Source organism: Staurois parvus, unplaced genomic scaffold (genome assembly GCF_062004578.1).
Source record: "Staurois parvus isolate SC_StPar_1 unplaced genomic scaffold, SC_StPar_1.0 ptg000512l, whole genome shotgun sequence".
Taxonomy (NCBI): Eukaryota; Metazoa; Chordata; class Amphibia; order Anura; family Ranidae; genus Staurois; species Staurois parvus.
The window spans coordinates 336,359-364,282 of record NW_028318308.1 but is presented as its reverse complement, the minus strand read 5'-3'; the positions used below and the strand labels follow the sequence as shown (position 1 = coordinate 364,282).

General features: G+C 46.8%; 1 protein-coding gene across 2 annotated transcripts; it reads right to left on the bottom strand.

Moving 5' to 3' along the window:
• Positions 1-351: 351 nt before the first annotated feature.
• Positions 352-20,444, bottom strand: LOC149451870 (serum amyloid P-component-like). Of its 2 annotated transcripts, none has more exons than XM_089690053.1 (4): positions 20,368-20,444; positions 5,158-5,231; positions 1,727-2,335; positions 352-1,052 (listed from the first exon to the last, which is right to left on the bottom strand). In XM_089690053.1, exons 2-4 carry the CDS (start codon positions 5,216-5,218, stop codon positions 454-456), a joined length of 1,269 nt encoding a protein of 422 aa, XP_089546179.1. In that variant the 5' UTR covers positions 5,219-5,231; positions 20,368-20,444; the 3' UTR covers positions 352-453. The 2 variants fall into 2 exon arrangements, with proteins under 2 accessions (XP_089546179.1, XP_089546178.1); XM_089690052.1 differs by lacking the exon at positions 20,368-20,444 and adding an exon at positions 10,479-10,767.
• Positions 20,445-27,924: the final 7,480 nt, after the last annotated feature.

Genomic DNA, 27,924 nt, shown 5'->3' with positions numbered 1-27,924 from the left:
GAGAGGATTAAGGAGGAGATTCATAGCAGCTGAAGGAGGGAGAGATCCCTGCAGGGATAACGAGCAGACAAGGAGGCAAGTGCTGCCGAGCACTTAGGAGACACCCAACACCAATGTTATGCTGCAGCAAATCACAGCAGGTTCCATTTATGTGAACAAAAAGCGCAATAAGCCTATCTGTTATTGCATTTTGGATCACGCAATCACTTTTTTTTGGACTTTTTTTTTCTCTTGTAATTTTGTATGATAAAAGGAACGTTTTCTGTCTAATAACACATTTTTTGGGGATTATTTTGAGATTCACCTTTTTTTATATTATTGTTATAATTTAATCAAGGTGTTATTATCTGGTTATTTGTGATATATTTGTTTTATTGTTTATTTTGATTTGATTGATATTTGTAATATATTGGGAGCGCGACATTTAGAGTTGAACATTATAAGCTCATTGTATTAAGGTTTGGGCTGGATGAGAACTTCCCCTTTGACTTCATAAACTACAGACTTAAAATTAATGACATTCCCAAGGAGACCACCAGAGATGACCTTCTGTACATCTCGTGGACTCAGGGCATAATCCCACATGTGGACGTCACTTATTTCACCAACAAATGACTGCTTAGCATCAAACCCTCCTCCAAAAGAGTCTTGTTCCTGTCCCAGGACAATGCTGCCTTCAGCTGCGATAGAAGACCCTTTCATGGAGACTCTTCTGGGGTAGAGTTTCCCATTGACCAAAAGTTGGACCACTCCAGTGTTGGAGTCCCAGGTCACACAGATGTGCCTCCAGTCCAAAGACTCCGAGTCTGTCTTAAAATAAGTGTCTTCCTGGTTGATGTGTACAAAACAAGTGTTTGGGGGCTGTAAGTAGATGAGAAAGGCGTTGTCCTTCCCGGGAGTAGCAAGAGAGAAGGGAGTATAGGGGCGGGAAAGGTCAGTATAGGAACGTAGACAGACGCTGACTTCCTGCAATGGTCTTGTAATTTCAGGTCTCAGAATGACATGAGCTGTGCTGGTTTCTTTGGGGAAGACGAAGACTTTACTCTCCAAATCTAGGGAAGAAAACAGATAAAACTCATTACTGCTACAGATCAAAGCTTTAGATTCTGAACGATAAACTCTGAGTTTATTTATAGATGGTAAAATCTAAAGTACAAAACAATCTGATACACTCAGATATCTCAGGAAGATCATTTTATTCCTTTTTGTTTTGTGTATATTTGGCTTTCAGATCCAGTAACTAAAGTGTTTTGGCAGCTTGCCTCAGTCATCTTCTCAGTTGGCTAATAAGGGACTTTTCTACCACTGATGGAGTTTTAGAACAAGGATCAGACACAGAAAGAAGGACCACCCACCGTAACCCATTGAGGCATGGACTCCACTCGACCTTTGAAGTTATGCTTTGGTATCTGGCACCAAGCTATCAGTTACAGATCCTAAGCTTGGAGGTGGGGCCTTCATGGATCATACTTGTTTTTCTAGCACATTCCACAGATGCTCGATTGCATTGCGATCTAGAGAATTTGGAGGCCAACTCAACATCTTGAACTCGTATTCCTCAAACCATTCATGGATTTATCAGACCAGGCCACCTTCTTCTTCCATGGCTCTGTGGTCCATTTCTGATACTTTTGGCTGTGGACATGGGTCGGCATGGGCACCCTGACCAGTCTGCGGCCACATAGCCCCATACACAATGAGTAAATAGATAAGATGGCACACTTACGCAAATTCTTAGGCTGGACAAAAACTTCCCCTTTTATTTCATAGAGTAGAGACTTCCAATTCAGGATATTTCCATGGAGATCGCCAGAGGTGACTTTCCGAATGTCTTCTGGAGTCAGGACATAATCCCAAATGTGGACATCACTTATTTCACCAACCAATGACTGAGTAGCATCAAACCTTCCACCATAAGAGTCTTGTTCCTGTCCCAGAATAAGGCTGATTGAAGCTTCGATAGAAGACCCTTTACCAGAAACTCCTCCAGGGTAGAGCTTTCCATTGACCCAAAGGTGGACCAACCCAGTATCAGAGTCCCAAGTCACACAGGTGTGTCTCCAGTCCAGAGGCTCTGAGTCTGTCTTGAAAGCATTGCTTCCTTGGCCTATATAATTTACATATACGTTATAGGCATTTGGAGGGTAGAACATGATCAGTAAAGCATCAGGGCTTTTTGAAGTAGCACCAGACAAGAGACAATGGCCACGTGAAAGTTCACTGTAGATATGAAGACAAGCGCTGACTTTCTGCAATGGCTTTGTAATTGTAGGTCTCAGAATCACATGAGCTGTGTTGGTTTCTTTGGGGAAGAAAAACATTTTACCCTCCAAGTCTGGGGAAGAAAACAGACAAAACTCATTACTGCTACAGATCAAAGCTTTATATGATAAACAATAAACTCCAAATGTATTTATTGATGATAGAAATAAATAATGAAATACACTCATATCTCTGGAAAATCAGTTATTTTTATTTTTACATTTTCCATCTTCTCAGTTTGGCAATAAAGGGTTTTACTTGTTCCAGCAGCATTTTAATTAAAGTGGAGGCCTCAGTTGTAGAAGTAGAGGACACTATCAGATATATCAGATATATAAACTGGACAGCACAGTCAGCGATATATCACTAGATCTGATATAAGTAGGTTTTATTATTGTACACGGCTCCAAAAAATGAAAGGAAGATTTTGTAATCCGAGTCTAGCATCAAGTCAATGAATCTCCTGGGATATGGATCTGGTCAGGTAAGTAGCAGAGCGGGTTGTTAATCAATTTCAGCTGCTTTGGTGTTCATGAAATTAACAACAGGTGTACTAGATGGGCAACAATGAGATGACCCCCAAAACAGGAATGATTTTACAGGTGGAGGCCACTGACATTTTTTTATCTACTCATCTTTTCTGACTGTTTTTCACTCGTTTTGCATTTGGCTAGGGTCAGTGTCACTGCTGGTAGCATGAGGCCGTACCTGGACCCTACAGAGGTTGCACAGGCAGTCCAACTCCTCCAGGATGGCACATCAATACGGACCATTGCCAGAAGGTTTGCTGTGTCTCCCAGCACAGTCTCAAGAGCATGGAGGAGATTCCAGGAGACGAGAGCATGGAGGAGATTCCAGGAGACAGGCAGTTACTCTAAGAGAGCTATTCAGGGCCGTAGAAGGTCCTTGACCCAGAAGCAGGACCAGTATCTGCTCCTTTGTACAAGGAGGAACAAGATGAGCACTGCCAGAGCCCTACAAAATGACCTCCAGCAGGACACTGGTGTGAATGTCTCTGACCAAACAATCAGAAACAGACTTCATGAAGGTGGTCTGAGGGCCCGACATCCTCTAGTGGGCCCTGTGCTCACTGCCCAGCACCATAGAGCTCGATTGCCATTGGCGATTGAACCCCAGAATTGGCAGGTCCACCACTGGCACCCTGTGCTTTTCACAGATGAGAGCAGGTTCCCCCTGAGCACATGTGACAGACGGGAAAGGGTCTGGAGAAGCCGCGGAGAACGTTCTGCTGCCTGTAACATGGTTCAGCATGACTGTTTTGGTGGTGGGTCAGTGATGGTCTGGGGGGCAAATCCATGGAGGGACACACAGACCTCTACAGGCTAGACAATGGCCCCCTGACTGCCATTAGTTATCAGGATGAAATCTTTGGACACTTTTTCAGACCCTACGCTGGTGCAGTGGGTCCTGGGCTCCTCCTGGTGCATTGGTTCCTGGGTTCCTCCTGGTGCAGTGGGTCCTGGGTTCCTCCTGGTGCAGTGGGTCCTGGGTTCCAACTGGTGCAGGGGGTCCTGGGTTCCCCCTAGTGTATGAAAATGCCAAGCCTCATATGGGGAGAGTATGCAGGCAGTTCCTGGCGGATGAAGGAATTGATACCATTGAATGGCCCCCATGCTCGCCTGCCCTAAATACAATAGAACACCTCTGGGATGTCATGTTTTGGTCCATCTGAGACCACCAGGTTACACCTCAGACTGTCCAGGAGCTCAGTGATGCCCTGGTCCAGATCTGGGAGGACATTCCCCAGGACACCATCCGTGGTCTCATTAGGAGCATGCCCCGACATTGTCAGGCATGCATACAAGCACGTGGGGGCCATACAAACTACTGGTTACCATTTTGAGTTGCTGCAATGACATTTCAGCAAAATATACTCGTCTGCTGCATCATTTTTTCACTTTGATTTTTGGGGTATATTCAGGGGCGGACTGACCATTCGAGCACTTGGGCACTGCCCGAGGGCCCAGGGTCAGTAGGGGGCCCCATGAAATGCCCCTGGTACTTTTTATAGGCTTGTTTGGGTGTGCTTTGAGTGTGCGCAAGGACACAGGGGCCCCATAATCCCCTATTGCCCGGGGGCCCCATGAGTTGTCAGTCCGCCCCTGGGTATATTTGAATTCAGTCCTCTGTAGGTCGATCATTTTCATTTTCATCAAACAATGGGGCATCCTTACGTTCCTCACACATTACCCCGTCCATGTCAGTATAGATATTCAGCAGGAGATTTCGCCCCATTTAGATCAGATGTGTTTTCAAAGTGTTCCTTTAGTTTTTTTGAGCAGTGTACTTCATAAAGGGATTCGGGCTTTAAATCCACAGTTCTGGATACATCACTTGCTCATTCTGCTCATTCTGCTCCGAGGCAGCAATAAAAACATGGCATAGGGTCTAACCCTCCCACAATCCAGTCAGAAATAAAAAAAAAAAATTAACGTGAAGGTCACTTTGGGGACCTTTTTAATATCAGGCTGTTTCTGGTTCCATGCAGAGGACTGCTGCACCAGACTCCTGGCATCCAGACATGCCCAATACCAGCCAATCACTCCACTCAGACTATGTGCTGAGTGATCCAAATGGACATCTGCACAGCTCCACCCCTAACAAGTCATCTGTCTCCATAGGGCTAAATTCAGGTCATGGCTCAGACCTCACCCAGCCCCCGCCTCTCCTATGGAACTCGGTGATCTAAGGGCTGTAATTGAATGAGCAGAGCATCCAATGGGTAAGTGGAAAAAGCTGAGCTCCTCTTTGTGGAACCATTTTAAATAAACAAAGAGATGGAAAAACAGAGAAGTATATGAATGGCAGAGAAGACAGAATATTACACATCCATGATTTCCCTAGCAGTAAGTGTGCGAAGGTTCTACCACCTACCTTCCTGTGCAAGAGACGCGGGGACCACCAACAGCAACACTACCAGCGCCCTCAGATCCATCTCCCTGAATGACCTACAAAATGATTACAGACAATTAATCGCAGCTGAGCAATATTTCAGCATTTGTTTAGTAGACAAAGAATGGACTTTATGGCCAAAGGTACCTGGACATCCCTTCAATGAGTGGAAATGGCTTTATAAGTCACAACCATTGCAGACTCAGATGTATAACTGGACACATGTACATTCTACATCAACAATCACGGGTGGTCACACTGACAGAGGAATCATCGTAGTGAAGGGCCCACCGACTGGCACCATTACAGGACACCATCTTCCAATGTCTGCCCTGCTGGGATGACTCCACTAATAGGGAGTGATGTGATGGTGCAGTGCTCAGCAACAGTTCAACTTTGATAAATGTCTTCACCTATGAAGCCTGGATAAAATATTCCCAATGTTTGCTTTCCAACATCCTGACTTATTTCCCTGACACAGTAGGCATTGAGCACCCCCTCCCCCATTAGCATTGCAGAAGCAAGCTTGCCTGATTCAAAGTGGTTGTAAAGGCCGAAGGTTATTTTACCTTAATGAATTCTCTGCCGCCAGCCGCACCCCCCCCCCCCCCCACCTACTGTAGCCAGGGGCGTATCTACCGCGAGGCAAACAAGGCGTTGCCTAGGGCTTGCAATTTTTAGGGTGGCGCCACCGCCCCCCCAGAAGAAGGGACTCTCGTGAGAAGCAGCAGACAGAGCCAGGCAGGGCCGCCATCAGAGGGGTACCTTCGGTACTCTTGCAGTGGCCTGGAAGACAGCAGGAGGATTGATGTGGGGGAGGGCAGTTGCTCCTTTACCTCTCCCTCCAGCAGATGACGAGCCAGGACCAGAGGACAGCCTGGAGCAGGGAGAGGAGAGCCCGGAGGAGGTGAGCTGTGCTGTGTTGTAGGGGATCTCCCTGCCTCCATCCCTATGCTGACAGATCTATGGGGCTGCACACACCTCCTCCCCCCCCCCCCTTCCTGCTGCCCAGAGATCAGCAGCCCTTGGTGCAGGTGTGTGTGCAGCCCCATACAATGTGAGAAATGAGGAGAGGGGGGGGAGAGAGGGAGGGGAGAGAGAGGAGAGAGAGAGGTGGAAGAGAGATAGAAGAAGAGAGAGGGAGAGAGAAGGAGAGAGGGGAGAGAGAGAAAGAGAAGAGAGAGGGAGAGAGGAGGAGGAGAGAGAGGAGAGAGAGAAGTGGAAGAGAGAGAGAAGGAGAGAGGGGAGAGAGAAGGAGAGAGGGGAGAGAGAGGAAGAGAAGAGAGAGGGAGAGAGGAGGAGATAGAGAGAAGAGATGAGGGAGAGAGGGAGGAGAGAGAGAAGTGGAAGAGAGAGGGGGGGGAGGGGGAGAGAGGGAGAGGGAGAAAAAAGAGGGGGGGAGAGGGAAGAGAGAGAGATGGGGGGAAGAGAGAGAGGAGAGAGGGAAGAGAGAGAGGGGGAAGAGAGAGTGGACAAAGAGAGAAAGAGAGGGACGAGGGGGGCAGTGAAGAAAGAGAGGGAAGAGAGAGGGGGGAGTGAAGAGAGATAGGGAAGAGAGAGGGGGGAAGGGAGAGGGGGGAAGAGAGAGAGGGGGAGAGAGAGAGGAAGAGAGAGGGGGGGAGAGAGTGGAGAGAGAGAGAATGAGAAAAGAGAGTGAGAGGGAAAAGATAGAGAGAGAGGGGAGAGTGAAGAGAGATAGGGAAGAACGAGGGGGGGAAGAGAGAGAGGGGGAGAGAGAGAGAGAGGGGGGGGGGAGAGTGAGAGGGAAGAGAGAGAGGGGGGGGGAAGAGAGGGGGGTGAAGAGAGATAGGGAAGAGAGAGGGGGAAGAGAGAGAGGGGGAGAGAGAGAGAGAGGGGGGGGGGAGAGTGAGAGGGAAGAGATAGAGAGAGAGAAGAGAGGGGGGAGGAGAGAGAAAGAGAAGATAGAGAAGAAGGAGAGAGAGAGAGGGAAGAGAGGTAGGGGGAGAGAGAGAGAAGGAACAGAGAGGGGGGGAGGGAGGGGGGATGGTAGGGGAGAGAGAGAGGGGGGAGAGGGGGGGAAGAAAGGGAGGGGCAGAAGAGGGAGGTGGAGAGAGGGAAGGGGAGAGGAGAGAGGGAAGAGAGAGAGAATCATATAATCATATATATATATATATATACACACACACATTTATTGACTCCCTCGCTCTCTCATTGGGGGGGGCAACATTTTTGTGTTGCCTAGGGCAGCACAAAGTCTAAATACACCCCTGACTGTAGCCTGATCTCGATCCAGCAATGTGAATGACAGCAGTGTTGCTCTGTTTCTCTCCATTGGCTCCCACTGCTGTCATTTGCAAGGGGTGGGGCTGAGCTGTCCTCTGTGTGTCAATAGACACACACAGCTGGCTCAGAAGCATGCACACGTGCCCCTGTAGGAAGCAGTTGCTATGGGGGTACTTGGCAGGGAGAAGGAGTCACAGGTGTTAGAGGAGGACCCGAGAAGAGGAGCAGGGCTGCCCTGCAAAAGCACATTGCACAGAGGAGGTAAGTATGACATGTTTGTTATTAAATAAATGAAATTCCTTATCATCTGCACAGAGGACACATCCACCAATAGCTTTAGATACAAAAGTGTGGGATTATTATCATAACTCTGCAGCCCTCAATGGGGGAATCTCATGGTTCTACTCTTCTCTACAAACCCATGACCAGCAGGCAAAATCCCAATCAATCATCAAATGGGAAGATGAACTGGGCCATGGTTTTACAGAGAAGGAATGGGGGGCGGCTTTTTTCAATTTATATTCAGCAATGCACTGTGTCTCTCATTGGAAAATGTGTTATAGAAAGTTCACTGATGGCACCTTACTCTCAGGGCCGGACTGGCCATAGGGCACACCAGGCATTTGCCTGGATAGGAGGGGTGGCCAGGCGGCACATAGAGGAACCAATCCGTGCATTTCTCTCCTGCAGCCACTTAATGCCCGCTTCTCCTCCTCTCCCTCCTGCAGGCATTCAGCGGTGGCAGGAGAGAAATGCACGAATCAGTTCCTCTATGTGCCGCCCAATCGCCCCTCCTATCCAGGCAGTCCTGGGCCACCGGGCAAATGCAGCCACTGAATGCCGCTTCTCCTCCTCACCCTCCTGCAGGCATTCAGCGGTGGCAGGAGAGAAATGCACAGATTGGTTCCTCTATGTGCTGCCCAGCTGACCCTCCTATCCATCTCCTGCTGCACTCGGCTCTTGTATAGTTCCCCAGGGGCCGCCCCCCCCAATCCCCTGCAGCACTCCTGTATACCACACAAACGGGGGGAGAAGAGGGAGAGCTGGCCCTTCTCCTCCCGCCCTCTCCTCCTTTGTCTGCTCCGCCCACACTCCCCAGCAGTCTCTTACTTTATCTCTCTCTCTCTCCCCCCCCCCTCTCTCTCTCTCTCTCTCTCTTTCTCAAAGCCCTCCAATGGTGCTCCTTAAAAAAATATATAAAATATAACATTGCAAAAAATAATTTAAAAAATAAAATTAAAATAAAAACCTAGCGACGGAACTACCAGGGTCGCAAAGGTCACTCTTATGACCAGGCCCCAGCGTTCCACCATCGGGCTCCAAGGAAAGGGTCCCCGGACTTGGGGCTGCTCAGTCTAAAATTCCTGGGCCCAATTTTTTGTCCCATTCCGGGCCTGCTTACTCCACATAGAATGTCAATCATGTTTCCACAAACGCCCCCCGGAATGTTGGTGTAAATGTATCCAAATTGGTAACTTCACAAAGTTTGGCATTGTAAGTCCATTAGTGGTTTGTGGAAGGCAATGTTTTATGTTCAATTCTACAATCACAGGCATTCTAACAACCCCCAATCCATCTATAGCCCGTATGGGCATCGCAAGTGATCCATTTCCTAGGCAATATCGTAAATTGGTACTACACATACTCATAGCAGCCCGTCTTACGATTATGAATAGATGGAAAGAAATGGAAGCACCTGCATTGTCAGACGTTATCCATAGGGGGCACCAGTGTTGCCAACCTACCAGATTGAAATTCACTGACACGGCACCTACAGGTTACCGGCACAGCCAGGTTTTTACTGGCATTTCCTAAAAGTTACAAATTGCAAATTTAAGTTTTAGGCCACAAACAAGTACAACATGCAACTAGCAATGTGATTTAAGGTGGATATCAGGGCAAATGCCATACTTCTTATTTTATTTTCGATATAGTAGGTAAGTAGCTCAGGGACAGGACTCAGGGGGGCAATAAATCAGAATGGGCAGGAGGCACACACACGAAAATGACTCTCACAGTGACACTGACAGCAAAACACAAACACACTGTAGGAGGCACTAGGATGGTGTTGGCTGACTCCAGACCAGAACTCCACCAGACCCATCCCCACCCCCCACAAACACATTGTAGCAGGCATTCGGATGGTGTTGGCTGACTCCAGACCAGAACTCCACTTGGCTCCCTTGCACCATGATATCACATAGCATGCTGAAGCACTGCCTCCACCTGACCCTCCCCCCACAAACACATTGTAGCAGGCACTGGGATGGTGTTGGACGGCTCCAGACCAATACTCCTCCAGACCAATACTCCACTCGGCTCCCTTGCACCATGATATGACATGGCATGCTCAAGCACCGCCTCCCCCATACCCTCCCCCCACAAACACATTGTAGCAGGCACTGGGATGGTGTTGGACGGCTCCAGACCAATGCTCCACTCGGCTCCCTTGCACCATGATATGACATGGCATGCTCACTGGGATGGTGTTGGACGGCTCCAGACCAATGCTCCACTCGGCTCCCTTGCACATCACACGACACACTCAGGCACCTGTTCTAATTGCGGGTATTTGTAGAATGGCGGTCATTGAATGTACACCACAAATGTTTCTCTTTTGATGCAATATATTGATACTTGTTACAGATTACTGGATATTATTGTGCCTAGACACTCTATGTTCATTGTACTGGACATTTTTTTTATCCTTTTTCTTTTCTAATACTGTATGTCTATTAGAACTAGATGGACTTTTGTCTTTTTTCAGCCAGACTAAGTATGTAATATGTCTATATTTGTTATTTTACTTTAAAATTAATAAAAACTAATAGGAAAAAAATGTCATCCAAAGCTTTATTATCACTTGAAAAGCCATCCTTGCACAGTGTACTCTCTTCCCCATCCTATCATTCCCTGACTGTCATGCTGATCCTCCAGCTTTAATGTTGTTGGTCACTGATGAGAATAAAGATATATTAATATTTCAGATTTTTCTCATCTCCACACCTATCCAGGACAATCAAACATGCTCAGCTTCGTTCCCCAGCTTTGTGCCTTACCTGCGATCTCTGAGTACGGTGTTGTTGGCTCTGGTTGAAGCTTCTCCCTTTGTCCAGTCTCAGCCGTCAGGGGATCCTCCTGGTAATGGTGATATTAGCGGATGGAGGGGTGTTATAAAGACTCTTTCTTGTTGATAACTCCTCCTCCGACCTCCATCAGTGAGATCATTTATCGAAAATGAAATTAGACAACAAGAGCCTTATTGTTCGCCACAAGGACATCAAATAAAAGTTATGCATAACTTGCCATAGTGATAATCTCATTTTCTCTCTGTTTCCTCAATTAAAACGGTCAGATGACTACTGATAAACACCACAAGTGATGGAAGGACAGAGAATTTCTCAATAAAGCAAACAACATACTGTATATCTCCCTATCAAATATCTTCCTTTTTCTCCATGAGATCAATTTTCACAGTATTAGGACCAGGGCCACAGATAAGGGGGTACCACCAGTCCTCCTGTACGGGGCTGTGACAGACAGCAGAAATATTATTTTATCTTTGTGTTGTTTTGTTGAACTCCACAGTGTGTCCAGCAGTCAGCCTGTCTGCTTAATTGGTGCCCCGCGGGGGGGGGGGGGGGAGATGAGGTTGATCTTGGCAGGGGGCACAGACAGCATGGTGTCCTGTGGCTGTGAAAAGCCAGACCTGTTGGCACCAGGAGCTTGGGGCTTGGTCGAATTGGAAGGACCATATAATGCCCTATGGGGGGTGAATGGAGAGAGTTTGAGTCAAGATGGACAGAGCAGCTCATGGCTGCAGTCCTCGCTAGGAGATGCATTGAACTGGGCTTTTCTTTGTGCACTGCTGGGACTTGTGGTTCTACATTGCCTGTGTGGTCTTGAAGCTGCGGCCAAGACACACAGCCCTCTGAAGACCCACGAGGAGTTGGTGCCTATCTGCCTAGATTTCCTCTGCTGGGGCAACTGCTGGCTGATGAGTCCCTGAATTGCTACCCTGTGCCAAGGACTTAACCCTCTCTGCTCTGCCTGCTGGGTGCCACCTCCTGTGCTGAGGACCCAACCTGGACTGAATCCGTGCCTGCCAGAGTTCTGCCTGTCTGCTGTGTGCCACCCCCTGTGCTGAGGACCCAACCTGGACTTAATCCTTGCCTGCCAGAGTCCTGCCACCCTGCTGTGTGCCACCTCCTGTACTGAGGACCCAACCTAGACCTAATCCTTACCCACCAGAGTTCTGCCTGTCTGCTGTGTTCCACCCCCTGTGCTGAGGACCCAACCTAGACTTAATCCTTGCCCGCCAGAGTTCTGCCTGTCTGCTGTATTACAACAAGGAACAGCCATCAATGCTTCATTCCAGTCTGCAAGTGTACTTGTATTTCTTCATCTCTTTCTCTCTGACAGTCTGCTTCCCACTCTCCCCACCCTTCAATATGCTCCTATTAGCCTTCCTTCTCATAATAGACCTCAAACTCTCATTCCTTTACCCCTCTTTTCCACTCCATTGTCTATACAAATCACCCCTCAACTCCTGCCCTCCTACTATCTTTTGTACCCACACCTTCTCCTCTGAGCACACATAATGTCATTGTTGGGAATGCAACAGCATGTATTATAATGTACTGTATATAGTATTTCTGTGTTAATATCACTTGACCAGTAGATGGCACTGTACACTAAGGTTATTAGTTGTGCATATGTGTAAGACTTGTTGGTTCTCTCTATTCCTCTTCCTCTCTTCTCTCCCTAAGAAGTCTTCTATCACAGTCTGCTGAAATGTGCTCTGTATGTTTGCAACTTAAGCCACACAAGTAAAGTCAGAGTTCTTCCTCATCACTACCAGTGTCTTCTCTAACACATAACCAACAGGTTATGGGCCCAGCTCCAGACACTGGAAAAGGGAGAACTACAAGCAAGTAAGTGCTGCATTTACAATCCTGCCAGGTCCTGTGTGAGGAAACAAGAGCTGTATCCAATTCACTGAAAGATGGCAATTGCTTCAGATATGAAGTTTACAATAGCAAAGCTCAACAATACTAACTACCGGCTATGGAAGTTTAAGCTTGAAATGCTGTTATCCAAAGATGACTTGTGGCCGGTACTAGATACACACAGACCCAATGACAACCCGGAAGAATGGGACAGACCCAATGACAACCCGGAAGAATGGGACAGACCCAATGACAACCCGGAAGAATGGGACAGACCCAATGACAACCCGGAAGAATGGGACAGACCCAATGGCAACCCGGAAGAATGGGACAGACCCAATGACAACCCGGAAGAATGGGACAGGAGAAACAGGCAAGCAAAAGCAGTCATAAGCCTGTTAGTGGAGGACGAGCAACTCATTCATATAAGGAAAGAAAACACAGCTAAAGGTATGTGGACTGCATTACAAAAACTGCATGAATGTGCAAACCTAAACAGTAAACTATATCTGCTACGCAAACTGTATAAGATGAGGCTGGAAAAAGGGCAGAATATGGGTGAACATGTAAATGCTATGCTAGAAATTGTGGACCAGCTGGGTGCAATAGGTGAAGAATTGAAAAGCAACCATGTTGTGTCAATACTTCTGTGCAGCCTTCCAGAATCATACAGTGCCCTTATAAATGCTCTAGAAACTAGACCGGGAACTGAACTGAGGCTAGAATATGTTAAGGGAAAATTAATCGATGAATACAGCAGAAGAAAGGAAAATTTGCATAGTGAAGAGAACGAGAGACCAGAGGCAGCTCTGAAGGTGCATGAAGGCATAAGACAAAGCAAAGAAACCAGGGTATGTTTTCGCTGCAAAAAGGCTGGTCACCTGAAAAAGAACTGTTCAATCTGGAAAGCTGAGCAGCGAAAGCGGGGGCTACCCACAAGAGAAAGAGCTAAAGCGGTCATGAAAGAAAATGAAAGTGCATCATGGAGTGGTACTTTTAAAGTGACTCAGAATAGTACCTCACATGGATGGTACATTGATTCAGGGGCAACAAGTCACATGACAAGCGATGAGACATTCTTCACAGAAATTGATTTTAGTGTAAAAGATAAAGTCTTCCTAGCAAATGGGAAAAGTATTACAGCGGAAGGTAAAGGTCAGGGATTTCTGAACTGCAAAACGCCATCAGGGGGCAAGCAGAGCATCCTTGTAAAGAATGTTCTATATGTTCCAAGCCTAGAAGGAAGCCTCCTATCAGTTAAAACCCTTGCAAGCAATGGACTCACTGTCCAGTTCAGAGGTAATGAATGCACAATTCAAAATGGACAGCAAATTTTAGCAAGAGGAAGATTAAATGAACATCTGTACAAAATCATCACTGAAAGTGAGAAGGCTAATGCGGCAACTCATAACCCACATGACAAGTGCATCCACCTGTGGCATAGAAGATTGGGGCATCAAAACCCAGAAGCTATAAAGGACTTTGCAAAGAGAAGTCTATCAGAAGACAAGAAAATATTGCCTTGCCACACACTCAGCAAGTGCATGTGTTGCATCAAAGCAAAGGCCACCCGAACCTCTCTTCCACAGACCAGTCAGAGTAAAACCATTAAACCCATGGAACTGATACACAGTGATGTGTGCGGACCAATGAAAACCATCACACCTGGTGGGAACAGATATTTACTGACTTTCATCGACGATTATTCCAGATACACAATAACGTATCTAATGAAGCACAAAAGTGAGACATTAGAAAAACTTCAAGAGTTTGTAGCTATGACAAGCAACAAGTTTCAAAGGAAACCTGGAATAATATGCACTGACAATGGAGGGGAATATATGAATAAAGAGATGGAATCATACCTAAAGAAACAAGGTATTATACACCAAACAACTGTACCATACACTCCTGAGCAAAACGGTGTAGCGGAAAGAAAGAATCGCACTCTTGTAGAAATGACCAGATGTATGATTACGGACGCTGCCTTACCTAACAAATACTGGGGAGAAGCAATAATGACTGCAACATACCTACAAAACAGGCTCCCATCAAAATCTATTGAGAGTACACCATATGAAATGTGGAATGGATCAAAACCCAACGTAGGACACATCAGAGTGTTCGGCTGTAAAGCATATGCCCACATTCCAAGTCAGAAACGCTCCAAGTTGGAGAACATAGCCATAGAAGTCATTCTGGTGGGCTACAGTGAGCAGAGGAAGGGATATAGAATCCTTTGTCCAAAGACCAACAAGGTCACAGTAAGCCGCAGTGTTTATTTTGATGAAAGTGAAGCACCAGATAATACAATTCTTAAAAAATCTGGAGAGGATTTACGCGCTGAATCAGCAAGAGACACTGACCCATGCGAAGCAGGGCAAGAGCCAGAACAAGAAGTGGAACTTACAATCAACGAGCCAATAGAACCCACTGAACAACAAGAAATCAGAAGATCCTCTCGAATGACAAAAGGGATCCCACCCCGCAGGTTATCATACGCTGCTAAAACACATCAAAACACAGGAGCCTACATCCTGGGAAGACATAGAAACTTTGCCGAGAAGGGAAGCCGATCAGTGGAGAAAAGCAGCTGAAGAAGAAATATAATCACTTCAAGAAAATAAAACTTGGTCACTAACAGAACTCCCTCCCGGTCGCAAAACCATCGGAAGCAAATGGACTTTTAAAGTGAAATATGATGCAGAAGGAAACATCTATAGATACAAAGCAAGATTAGTTGCCAAGGGATACTCCCAGAAATTTGGAGAAGATTACGATGAGACATTTGCTCCAGTTGTGAAACATTCCACCATAAGGACACTCCTTAGTATTGCTGCCAGAAAGGGAATGCAAGTAAAGCATCTAGATGTCAAAACTGCCTTTTTGTATGGAGACATCAAGGAGGATCTGTACATGGAACAGCCACCAGGCTTTGAGAAAGAAAAGAACCTTGTATGCAAACTGCAAAAGAGCATCTATGGGCTCAAGCAAGCGGCGAGAGCATGGAATGAAAAAGTGAACGAAATACTCAGAAAAGAAGGGTTCTCAAAAAGTAAAGCAGATCCATGTCTGTATTCAAAGAATCAAGAGAACAAATGGACATACATCCTAATATACGTCGATGACATCTTGACGTGTTTTGAACAAGAAGGGGACTATGACCAAATAGTTCACAAACTGAAACAAAATTTTGAAATTAAAGAGTTGGGGAACATTACTCACTACCTAGGAATTCAAATAAAGCGGGAAGAGGATGGAAGCTATCTTCTTAACCAAAGTCAGAAAATTACAGAAATGTTAGAACAGTTTCACATGCAAGATGCAAAGGAAGTGAAAACACCAAGGGAACCAGATTATCCAAAAACAAGGGAACGTCATTGTTTTCTACAAAAGAGACTAAATGTCATATAATTATGCACATGCCGTTGAGAAGCGGTGTTGGGATACAACAGCATGTACTATAATGTACTGTATATAGTATTTCTGTGTTAATATCACTTGACCAGTAGATGGCACTGTACACTAAAGGTTACTAGTTGTGTATATCTGAAAACTTGTTGGTTCTTTCTTCTTCTCTATCATCTTCAGGAAGTAATCTGTTTGCTGAAATGTGCTCTGTATGTTTGTAACTTAAGCCACACAAGTAAAGTCATAGTTCTGCCTCATCACTACCAGTGTCTTCTCTAACACATAACCAACAGACAGAGGAATCATCGTAGTGAAGGGCCCACCGACTGGCACCATTACAGGACACCATCTCTGAGACTAGAATGATCTTCAAATGTCTGCCCTGCTGGGACGACTTAGTTATAAGAGAGTGATGAGATGGTGCAGTGGTCAGCAACAGTTCAACTTTGATAAATGTCTTCACCTATGAAGCCTGGATAAAATAATCCCAATTTTTGCTTTCCAACATCCTGACTTATTTCCCTGACACAGTAGGCATTGAGCACCCCCTCCCCCATTAGCATTGCAGAAGCAAGCTTGCCTGATTTAAAGTGGTTGTAAAGGCCGAAGGTTATTTTACCTTAATGAATTCTCTGCCGCCAGCCACACCCCCCCCCCCCCCACCTACTGTAGCCTGATCTCGATCCAGCAATGTGAATGACAGCAGTGTTGCTCTGTTTCTCTCCATTGGCTCCCACTGCTGTCATTTGCAAGGGGTGGGGCTGAGCTGTCCTCTGTGTGTCAATAGACACACAGAGCTGGCTCAGAAGCATGCACAAGTGCCCCTGTAGGAAGCAGTTGCTATGGGGGTACTTGGCAGGGAGAAGGAGTCACAGGTGTTAGAGGAGGACCCGAGAAGAGGAGCAGGGCTGCCCTGCAAAAGCACATTGCACAGAGGAGGTAAGTATGACATGTTTGTTATTAAATAAATGAAATTCCTTATCATCTCCACAGAGGACACATCCACCAATAGCTTTAGATACAAAAGTGTGGGATCATTATCATAACTCTGCAGCCCTCAATGGGGGAATCTCATGGTTCTACTCTTCTCGAGCAAAATCCCAATCAATCATCAAATGGGAAGATGAACTGGGCCATGGTTTTACAGAGAAGGAATGGGGGCGGCTTTTTTCAATTTATATTCAGCAACGCACTGTGTCTCTCATTGGAAAATGTGTTATAGAAAGTCTACTGGTGGCACCTTACTCTCAGGGCTGAACTGGCCATAGGGCACACCAGGCATTTGCCTGGATAGGAGGGGTGGCCAGGTGGCACATAGAGGAACCAATCCGTGTCCACTCCTCCTCCTCTCCCTCCTGCAGGCATTCAGCGGTGGCAGGAGAGAAATGCACGAATCAGTTCCTCTATGTGCCGCCCAGCCGCCCCTCCTATCCATGCAGTCCTGGGCCACCGGGCAAAATGCAGCCACTGAATGCCGCTTCTCCTCCTCACCCTCCTGCAGGCATTCAGCAGGAGAGAAATGCACGGATTGGTTCCTCTATGTGCCGCCCAGCTGACCCTCCTATCTATCTCCTGCTGCGCTTGGCTCTTGTATACTTCCCCCAGGGGACGCCCCCCCCCCCCCAATCCCCTGCAGCACTCCTGTATACCACACAAACGGGGGAGAAGAGGGAGAGCTGGAGAGCTTCTCCTCCCGCCCTCTCCTCCTTTGTCTGCTCCGCCCACACTCCCCGGCAGTCTCTCTCTCTCTCTCTCTCTCTCTCTCCTTTCTCCCTCCCTCCCCCTCTCTCTTTCTTTCTTCCTCTCTCTCTCTCTCTTTCTCAAAGCCCTCCAATGGTGCTCCTTAAAAAAATAATAAAAATATAACGTTGCAAAAAATTATTTAAAAAATAAAATTAAAATAAAAACCTAGCGGCAGAACTACCAGGATAGCAAAGGTCACTCTTATGACCGGGACCCAGCGTTCCACCTCCGGGCTCCAAGGAAAGGGTCTCCGGATTTGGGGTTGCTCAGTCTAAAATTCCTGGGCCTAATTTTTTGTCCCATTCCGGGCCTGCTTACTCCACATAGAATGTCAATCATGTTTCCACAAACGCCCTCAGAATGTTGGTGTAAATGTATCCAAATTAGTAACTTCACGTAGTTTGGCATTGTAAGTCCATTAGTGGTTTGTGGAAGGCAATGTTTTACGTTCAGTTCTACAATCACAGGCATTCTAACAACCCCCAATCCATCTATAGCCCGTATGGGCATCGCAAGTGATCCATTTCCTAGGCAATATCGTAAATTGGTACTACGCATACTCATAGCAGCCGTCCTATGATTATGAATAGATGGAAAGAAATGGAGGCACCTGCATTGTCAGACGTTATCCATAGGGGGCACCAGTGTTGCCAACCTACCAGATTGAAATTCACTGACACGGCACCTACAGGTTACCGGCACAGCCAGGTTTTTACTGGCATTTCCTAAAAGTTGCAAATTGCAAATGTAATTTTTTAGGCTACAAACAAGTACAACATGCAACTAGCAATGTGATTTAAGGTGGATATCAGGGCAAATGCCATACTTCTTATTGTATTTTCGATATAGTAGGTAAGTAGCTCAGGGACAGGACTCAGGAGGGCAATAAATTAGAATGGGCAGGAGGCACACACACGAAAATGACTCTCACAGTGACACTGACAGCAGTGTGCAGCGGCACAGATGATGATGATGACACCTCACCGACATGACAGGTCCCCTCCTGAGTCACAGTGACAGTCTCTCTCCAAGCCAGGTAGTCTCTTCAGGTCCACACCAGTTCAAACCTCACTGACAGTTCTGTTCCTGGCTTGCCTCCCATCCCACAGACCTACATGCTCCACTCGGCTCCCTTGCTCCATGAAATCACAAGAAATGCTCAGGCATCACCTTTGCCAGACCCTCCCCCACAAACATACTGTATTAGGCACTAGGATGGTGTCGGCCAGCTCCAGATCACAACTCCACTCGGCTCCCTTGCACCATGACATCACATGACATTTTCAAGCACCACCTCCACCAGACCCTCCCCCACAAACACACCGTAGCAGGCACTCAGATGGTGTTGGCCGACTCCAGACCAGAACTCCACTTGGCTCCCTTGCACCGTGACATCACATGACATGCTCAAGCACCGCCTCCACCAGACCCTCCCCCCAGAAACACACTGTAGGAGGTACTAGGATGGTGTCATCAAGCTCCATACAAGAACTCCACTCGGCTCCCTTGCACCATGACATCACATGACATACTCAAGCACTGCCCCCGCCAGACCCTCCCCCCAGAAACACACTGTAGGATGCACTGCAGACCAAAACTCCACTCGGCTCCCTTGCACCATGATATCACATGACATGCTCAAGCACCGCCTCCCCCATACCCACCCCCCACAAACACATTGTAGCAGGCACTGGGATGGTGTTGGCTGACTCCAGACCAGAGCTCTACTCGGCTCCCTTGCACCATGATATCACATGACATGCTCAAGCACCGCCTCCCCCATACCCACCCCCCACAAACACATTGTAGCAGGCACTGGGATGGTGTTGGCTGACTCCAGACCAATACTGCACTCAGCTCCCTTGCACCATGATATCACATGACATGCTCAAGCACCGCCTCTCCATACCCACCCCCCACAAACACATTGTAGCAGGCACTGGGATGGTGTTGGCTGACTCCAGACCAATACTGCACTCGGCTCCCTTGCACCATGATATCACATGACATGCTCAAGCACCGCCTCTCCATACCCACCCCCCACAAACACATTGTAGCAGGCACTGGGATGGTGTTGGACGGCTCCAGACCAATACTGCACTCGGCTCCCTTGCACCATGATATGACATGGCATGCTCACTGGGATGGTGTTGGACGGCTCCAGACCAATACTGCACTCGGCTCCCTTGCACCATGATATCACATGACATGCTCAAGCACCGCCTCCCCCATACCCACCCCCCACAAACACATTGTAGCAGGCACTGGGATGGTGTTGGACGGCTCCAGACCAATACTGCACTCGGCTCCCTTGCACATCACACGACACGCTCAGGCACCTGTTCTAATTGTGGGTATTTGTAGAATGACGGTCATTGAATGTACACCACAAATGTTTCTCTTTTGATGCAATATATTGATACTTGTTACAGATTACTGGATATTAATGTGCCTAGACACTCTATGTTCATTGTACTGGACATTTGTTTTTATCCTTTTTCTTTTCTAATACTGTATGTCTATTAGAACTAGATGGACTTTTGTCTTTTTTCAGCCAGACTAAGTATGTCATATGTCTATATTTGTTATTTTACTTTAAAATTAATAAAAACTAATTGGAAAAAAAATTATATCTAAAGCTTTATTATCACTTTAAAAGCCATCCTTGCACAGTGTACTCTCTTCCCCATCCCATCCTTTCCTGACTGTCATGCTGATCCTCCAGCTTTAATGTTGTTGGTCACTGACCAGAATAAAGATAATAATATTTCAGATTTTTCTCATCTCCACACCTATCCAGGACAATCAAACATGCTCAGCTTAGTTCCCCAGCTTTGTGCCTTACCTGTGATCTCTGAGTACGGTGCTGGTTCTGGTTGAAGCTTCTCCCTTTGTCCAGTCTCAGCTCTCTGTAGATCCTCCTGTTAATGGTGAGATGAGCGGATGGAGGGGTGTTATAAGGACTCTTTCTTGTTGATAACTCCTCCTCCAACCTCCATTAGTGAGATCATTTATCGAGCCTTATTGTTCACCACAAGGACATCAAATAAAAGTTATGCAATGCATATTCTTGCCATAGTGATAATCTCATTTTCTCTCTGTTTCCTCAATTAAACAGGTCATATGACTACTGATAAACACCACAAGTGATGGAAGGACAGAGAATTTCTCAATAAAGCAAACAACATACTGTATATCTCCCTATCAAATATCTTCCTTTTTCTCCATGAGATCAATTTTCACAGTATTAGGACCAGGGCCACAGATAAGGGGGTACCACCAGTCCTCCTGTACGGGGCTGTGACAGACAGCAGAAATATTATTTTATCTTTGTGTTGTTTTGTTGAACTCCACAGTGTGTCCAGCAGTCAGCCTGTCTTCTTAGTTAAATCTAGGAGTTCCTGTGCCCCGCGGGGGGGGGGGGGGAGATGAGGTTGATCTTGGCAGGAGGCACAGACAGCATGGTGTCCTGTGGCTGTGAAAAGGCAGAGGTGTTGGCACCAGGAGCTTGGGACTTGGTCGAATTGGAAGGACCATATAATGCCCTATGGGGGGAGAATGGAGAGAGTTTGAGTCAAGATGGACAGAGCAGCTCATGGCTGCAGGCCTCGCTAGGAGATGCATTGAACTGGGCTTTTCTTTGTGCACTGCTGGGACTTGTGGTTCTACATTGCCTGAATGGTCTTGAAGCTGCGGCCAAGACACACAGCCCTCTGAGGACCCGTGAGGAGTTGGTGCCTATCTGCCTAGATTTCCTCTGCTGGGGCAACTGCTGGCTGGTGAGTCCCTGAATTGCTACCCTGTGCCAAGGACTTAACCCTCTCTGCTCTGCCTGCTGGGTGCCACCTCTTGTGCTGAGGACCCAACCTAGACTGAATCCATGACTACCAGAGTACTGCCTGTCTGCTGTGTGCCACCCCCTGGGCTGAGGACCCAACCTGGACTTAATCCTTACCCACCAGAGTTCTGCCTGTCTGCTGTGTTCCACCCCCTGTGCTGAGGACCCAACCTGGACTTAATCCTTACCCACCAGAGTTCTGCCTGTCTGCTGTGTTCCACCCCTTGTGCTGAGGACCCAACCTAGACTTAATCCTTACCCACCAGAGTTCTGCCTGTCTGCTGTGTTCCACCCCTTGTGCTGAGGACCCAACCTAGACTTAATCCTTGCCCGCCAGAGTTCTGCCTGTCTGCTGTGTTCCACCCCCTGTGCTGAGGACCCAACCTGGACTGAATCCATGCCTGCCAGAGTTCTGCCACTCTGCTGTGTTCCACCCCCTGTGCTGAGGATTCAACCTGGACTTAATCCTTGCCCGCCAGAGTCCTGCTGCCCTGCTGTGTGCCACCTCCTGTGCTGAGGACCCAACCTGGACTGAATCCTTGCCCGCCAGAGTTCTGCCTGTCTGCTGCGTTCCACCCCCTGTGCTGAAGATTCAACCTGGACTTAATCCTTGCCTGCCAGAGTCCTGCTGCCCTGCTGTGTGCCACCTCCTGTGCTGAGGATCAAACCTGGACTTAATCCTTAACTAAATTATATTCTATTTGTCCTGATTACGGGGACCCTGCAAATTAATAGATTTTGATACATTGGTGGTATTTGGTGCAAAACAATTTATAGAAGATTTTCAGCGCTTTCCAGTACTGGGATCCAGTGGCTTTAATTCATCAATAAAAATCCTAATATTAATACCTCCAACCACAAACCAGACATCTTGCAAACTGTTGTTGATATTTTAATGAAAACTGGACAGCAAAAGACAATTCTCTCATGAAGCAATTAACCCTTTAGGTCAAGAGAGAGGTATGAACAAACCTTTTTTTGTCTGTACTTGTCTTTTAGGTCGTAGGAGCGCATTCACTAATTTTCTCCTGTGACCCATAGTCAGCTGATATCATGCTACGTATTACTATGAAGGAGCAGAGTTGTGCCAAGTTCAGGAGAGATACCAACCATATTGTCGGGATCCACCTGGCTAGCCTTATTAACAGCTGGCTCTGCCTTTCGGTGTGTGGCAAAGAGATGGAATCAGCTGCACCTGCCCTTTCCCCAGATTGGTGCTCTATTGAGTGCTGGAGGATCAGAGTGAGGGTTGGGGACTGACAGTCACTGCTCTTCATTGCAAGCAGACTGGGAGCTGACTCAGTGAGGGGGCAGCCATGATGGGTCATTTTCTTGTCTTATCATTTCTCATTATGTCTTCTCTACTCCGTTTCTTCAGGTAACCATTGACTTCAATCGTCTCTCCAACATCAATCTATTGCACATGACTAAGGGTGACATCCGCCTTGCTGTTTCCTTTGGTAACCACTGACTTCAATCATCTTTCAAGCATTCCCTGGGATGAACCTGGGGGGTAGTCATGGACATTTCTGCCTAAAGTGCCATCTTCTACCATAAGTGTTGGGCAATTTTAACACGGCACTTTAATTAAGTTACAACAAGGAAAGCCATCAATACTTCATTCCAAACAGTCTGCAAGTGTACTTGTATTTCTTCATCTCTTTCTCTCTGGCAGTCTGCTTCCCACTCTCCCCACCCTTCAATATGCTCCTATTGACCTTCCTTCTCATAATAGACCTCAAACTCTCATTCCTTTACCCCTCCTTTCCACTCCATTGTCTATACAAATCACCCCTCAACTCCTGCCCTCCTACTATCTTTTGTACCCACACCTTCTCCTCTGAGCACACATAATGTCATAACCTCCAGGACACCAAGGTATATGTTCTCATATACACTCACTGGCCACTTTATTAGGTCCACCTTGCTAGTACCGGGTTGGACCTCCTTTTGCTTTCAGAACTCCCTTCATTCTTCATGGCATAAATTCAACAAGGTGTTGGAAACATTCCTCAGAGATTTTGGCTCATATTGACATGACAGCATCACGCAGTTGCTGCAGATTTGTCGGCTGCACATCCATGATGTTCCACCACATCCCAAAAGTGCTCTATTGGATGGAGATCTGGTGACTGTAGAGGCCATTGGAGTCCAGTGATCTCATTGTCATGTTCAAGAAACCAGTTTGAGGTGATTTGAGCTTTGTGACATGGTGCATTGTCCTGCTGGAAGGAGCCATCAGAAGATGGGGACATGGGCACCCAATGTGGTGTTCTGCTGCTGTAGACCACCTGCTTCAAGGCTGGGCGTGTTGTGCATTCAGAGATGGTATTCTGCATAACCTGGTTGTAACAAGGGGTTATCAGAGTTACTGTTGCCTTTCTATCATCTCCAACCAGTCTGCCCATTCTCCTCTGACCTCAACAAGGCATTTTCCTCCACACAACTGCTGCTCACTGGATATTTTCTCTTTTTCGGACCATTCTCTGTAAACTCTAGAGATGGCTGTGCATGAAAATCCCAGTAGATCAGCAGGTTTTGAAATACTCAGACCAGCCCGCCTGTCACCAACAACCATGCCACGTTCAAAGTCACTTCAATCCCCTTTCTTTCCCATTCTGACTTCAGCAAGTCGTCTTCACCACATCCAGATGTCTAAATGCATTGAGTTGCTGCCATGTGATTGGCTGATTAGCAATTTGTGTTACCAAGCAATTGAACAGGTGAACCTAATAAAGTGGTTGGTGAGTGTAAATCTCTCTCCCATCTCACCTCCCTCACCCTTCTACTTCTACTAATTTCTGGGGGTATTGATACTGCCCTTCCTCTGGCAGCAGCTGCAACCTGTACACTCTTATTTCAGTTCCTGTGCCTCCCCTCCATCTTACAGTGGGGATGGAAAGTTTGGGCACCCCAGCTAAAAATGTGTATTAATGTGCATAAAGAAGCCAAGGAAAGATGGAAAAATCTCCAAAAGGCATCAAATTACAGATTAGACATTCTTATAAATGTCAACAAAAGTTAGATTTTATTTCCATCATTTACACTTTCATAATAACCGAAAACAAAAAAATGGCGTCTGCACAAGTTTGGGCCCCCTGCAGAGTTAATATCTTGTACTGCCCCCTTTGGCAAGTATCTCAGCTTGTAAACGCTTTTCGTAGCCAGCCAAGAGTCTTTCAATTCTTGTTTGAGGTATCTTTGCCCATTCTTCCTTACAAAAGTCTTCCAGTTCTTTGAGATTTCTGGGCTGTCTGTCACGCACGGCTCTTTTAAGGTCTATCCATAGATTTTCAATTATGTTGAGGTCAGGAGATTGTGAAGGCCATGGCAAAACCTTCAGATGTAATCCCCATGGATTTCGAGGTGTGTTTAGGATCATTATCCATTTGTAGAAGCCATCCTCTCTTTAACTTCAGCTTTTTCACAGATGGCATCAAGTTACCATCCAAAATTTGCTGAAAGTTTATTGAATCCATTTTTCCTTCTACTCGTGAGATGTTCCCTGTGCCACTGGCTGCAACACAACCCCAAAGCATGATTGATCCAACCCCATGCTTCACAGTTGGACAGAGGTTCTTTTCATTAAATTCTGTGCCCCTTCTTCTCCAAACGTACCTTTGCTCATTCCGGCCAAAAAGTTCAATTTTAACCTCATCGGTCCACAGAACTTGTTTCCAAAATGCATCAGGCTTGTCTATATGTTAATTTGCAAAGTTCAAACGATGATTTTTGTGGTGAGGACGTAGAAGATGTTTTCTTCTGATGACTCTTCCATGAAGACCATATTTGTACAAGTATCTCTTTATAGTGGAATAGTGACCACAACTCCAGTGTCTGCCAGATCTTTCTGGAGGGATCGTGCAGTCAAACGTGGGTTTTGAATTGTTTTTCTCACAATCCTGCGAGCTGTTCTGTCTGATATTTTTCTTGGTCTTCCAGATGTTGCTTTAACTTCCACTGTTCCTGATGACTGCCATTTCTTAATGACATTCCGAACAGAGGATATTGACATCTGAAAACGCTTTGCTATCTTCTTATAGCCTTCTCCAGCTTTGTGAGCGTCAACTATTTTCAGTTTCAGTTTTCTAGACAACTGCTTAGAAGAAGCCATGGTGCTGATTGTTGGGGCAAGGTCAGATGAGTCGGGGCATTTAAAACCTTTGAGATTGACATCACCTGGTCTTCCCAGACGATGATTGAGAACAATCCATGACACTGGCAGGTCTCAGCTTGGCAAAGGGGGCAGTGCATGCTATAAATTCTGCAGGGTGCCCAAACTTTTGCAGACGCCATTTTTTTGTTTTCTGTTATTTTGAAAGTGTAAATGATGGAAATAAATCTAACTTTTGTTGACATATTATAAGAATGTCTAATCTGTAATTAGATGCCTTTTGGAGATTTTTCCATCTTTCCTTGGCTTCTTTATGCACATTATTACAAATTTTTAGCTGGGGTGCCCAAACTTTCGATCCCCACTGTATGTCTTTTCAGTCTGTAACAGGCTCACCTCTGTCCATTACCTTCTTATCTCTAATTCCTATCTGCTGTTGCTGAAACCTGCCCTCAGGAATCTGACTCTGCCTCTCCAGCTGCCCTCTTCCATGGTGCCCTCAGCTGGACTCACACAGACCCAGTGGACAAAATTCTGGTGGAGTTGGATGTCTCTACTCATAAACCGCCTTTTGTGTCCTTCCACCATCCCCCTCATTGTCCCTCTACTCTTTTGAAGCTTGTCGTATTTGTCTATTGTCTCCAGTATCTCTGAGGATTGGCCTCCTGGGCTGCTGTTTTACACTTCTCCAACAACTTCTCTGCCCGGTCACTATGTTCTCTCCTCTGAAATACTCAACATTACACATGGCGACTTAAACATTCCAGTCAATGTTAACAGCACAGCTACCTCTCTGCTACTTAACCAGTGGCATATCATCCATGTCCGTTGTGTGTGTGGGGCACACTGGCCCTGATACATGGAAGGGGCCCGTGACTCACACTGCACACATGGATGAGTCAATCCTCAACCACTGCATCTGTCTCTGCCTGCTGCTTGGATATTGCTACAGGATCTCAGACATATTCTTCTCACCTGTCCCAGTGTCACCAGTGCAGCCCGCAGCACATGTCCCGGTGTCACCAGTGCCACCAGCAACATCTGTCCCAGTGTCACCAGTGCCGTCAGCAACATCTGTCTCAGTGTCACCAGTGCAGCCATTAACACTTGTCCCAGTGTCACCAGTGCAGCCCGCAGCACATGTCCCAGTGTCACCAGTGCCACCAGCAACATCTGTCCCAGTGCCACCAGTGTAGCCAGCAACATCTGTCCCAGTGTCACCAGTGCAGCCATTAACACTTGTTCCAGTGTCACCAGTGCAGCCAGCAGTACATGTCCCAGTGTCACCAGTGCAGCCAGCAGCACGTGTCCCAGTGTCACCAGTGCAGCCATCAGCACGTGTTACACTGTCACCAGTGCAGCTATCAGCACGTGTTACAGTGTCACCAGAGCAGCCAGCAACATCTGTCCCAGTGTAACCAGCGCAGTCAGCAACATCTGTCCCAGTGTAACCAGCGCAGTCAGCAACATCTGTCCCAGTGTAACCAGCGCAGTCAGCAACATCTGTCCCAGTGTCACCAGTGCAACCAGCAACATCTGTCCCAGTGTAACCAGTTCAGCCAGCAACATCTGCCTCAGTGTCACCAGTGGCATTGCTATGGGGGTGTGGGGGGTGCAGACTGCACCAGGGTGACACCAGCCAGAGGGGTGACACCCAGGGATGCCAATAAGGGAGTATTGCACTTCGACAGGGGGCCCAACAAGCTGGCAGCTTCAGGTTTCTGCATGCTCGGTGTAGCAGCCAATAGCACTGCTTATCTGAGTATGAAGGCGAGACAAGACAAATATACTGCACAGTTGCTCCTCCCCCCCCCATCCTTGGCCAATCAGCAAACATTGTAACCCCCTCCTTTTCTCCAAGCCTGTCATATTTCATGTAGTCAGCTCATGATGGAAATTTACAAGTTACAGTTTTGAAACTCGCTCCCCCCTCCCTTATTGTTTCTGTATTCTATATAATCTTAGTAATGTCTAATAAACGTTGAACATCTCTGAACATGGTGGGAGCAGAGGAGGCGTGTTCTCTGGGGGGACCAATCACACTTCTCTGTCTGGCAATCCGATGGACATGTCTGGGTTTGGCGGTGGCCAGGAGAACGGTACTTGCCTGACCGCATTGTGCCCAGTGTAAAGTTTGGTGGAGGGGGGATTAAAGTGTGGGGTTGTTCTTCAGGGGTTGGGCTTGGAAAGGGAACTCTTAAGGCGTCAATTAAAATGGCATGGCTGGTTTCTTTGCCAAACTGTTTTGTATGCAATCCCATGTAGTGGGTCGGCATACCAGAAACACAGGTGGGCACATTTTTTCTATTGCTTATGTAAGCTTGCCTACAAAACGAATTCTCTATCGATGGGCTGAGATTACACACTATACACTGTCAATGAAAATCAGCAGACTTTGACTGCTACCCCTCAGGTTCAACCAAATTAGATATGACCCTGGTTTGGATCAC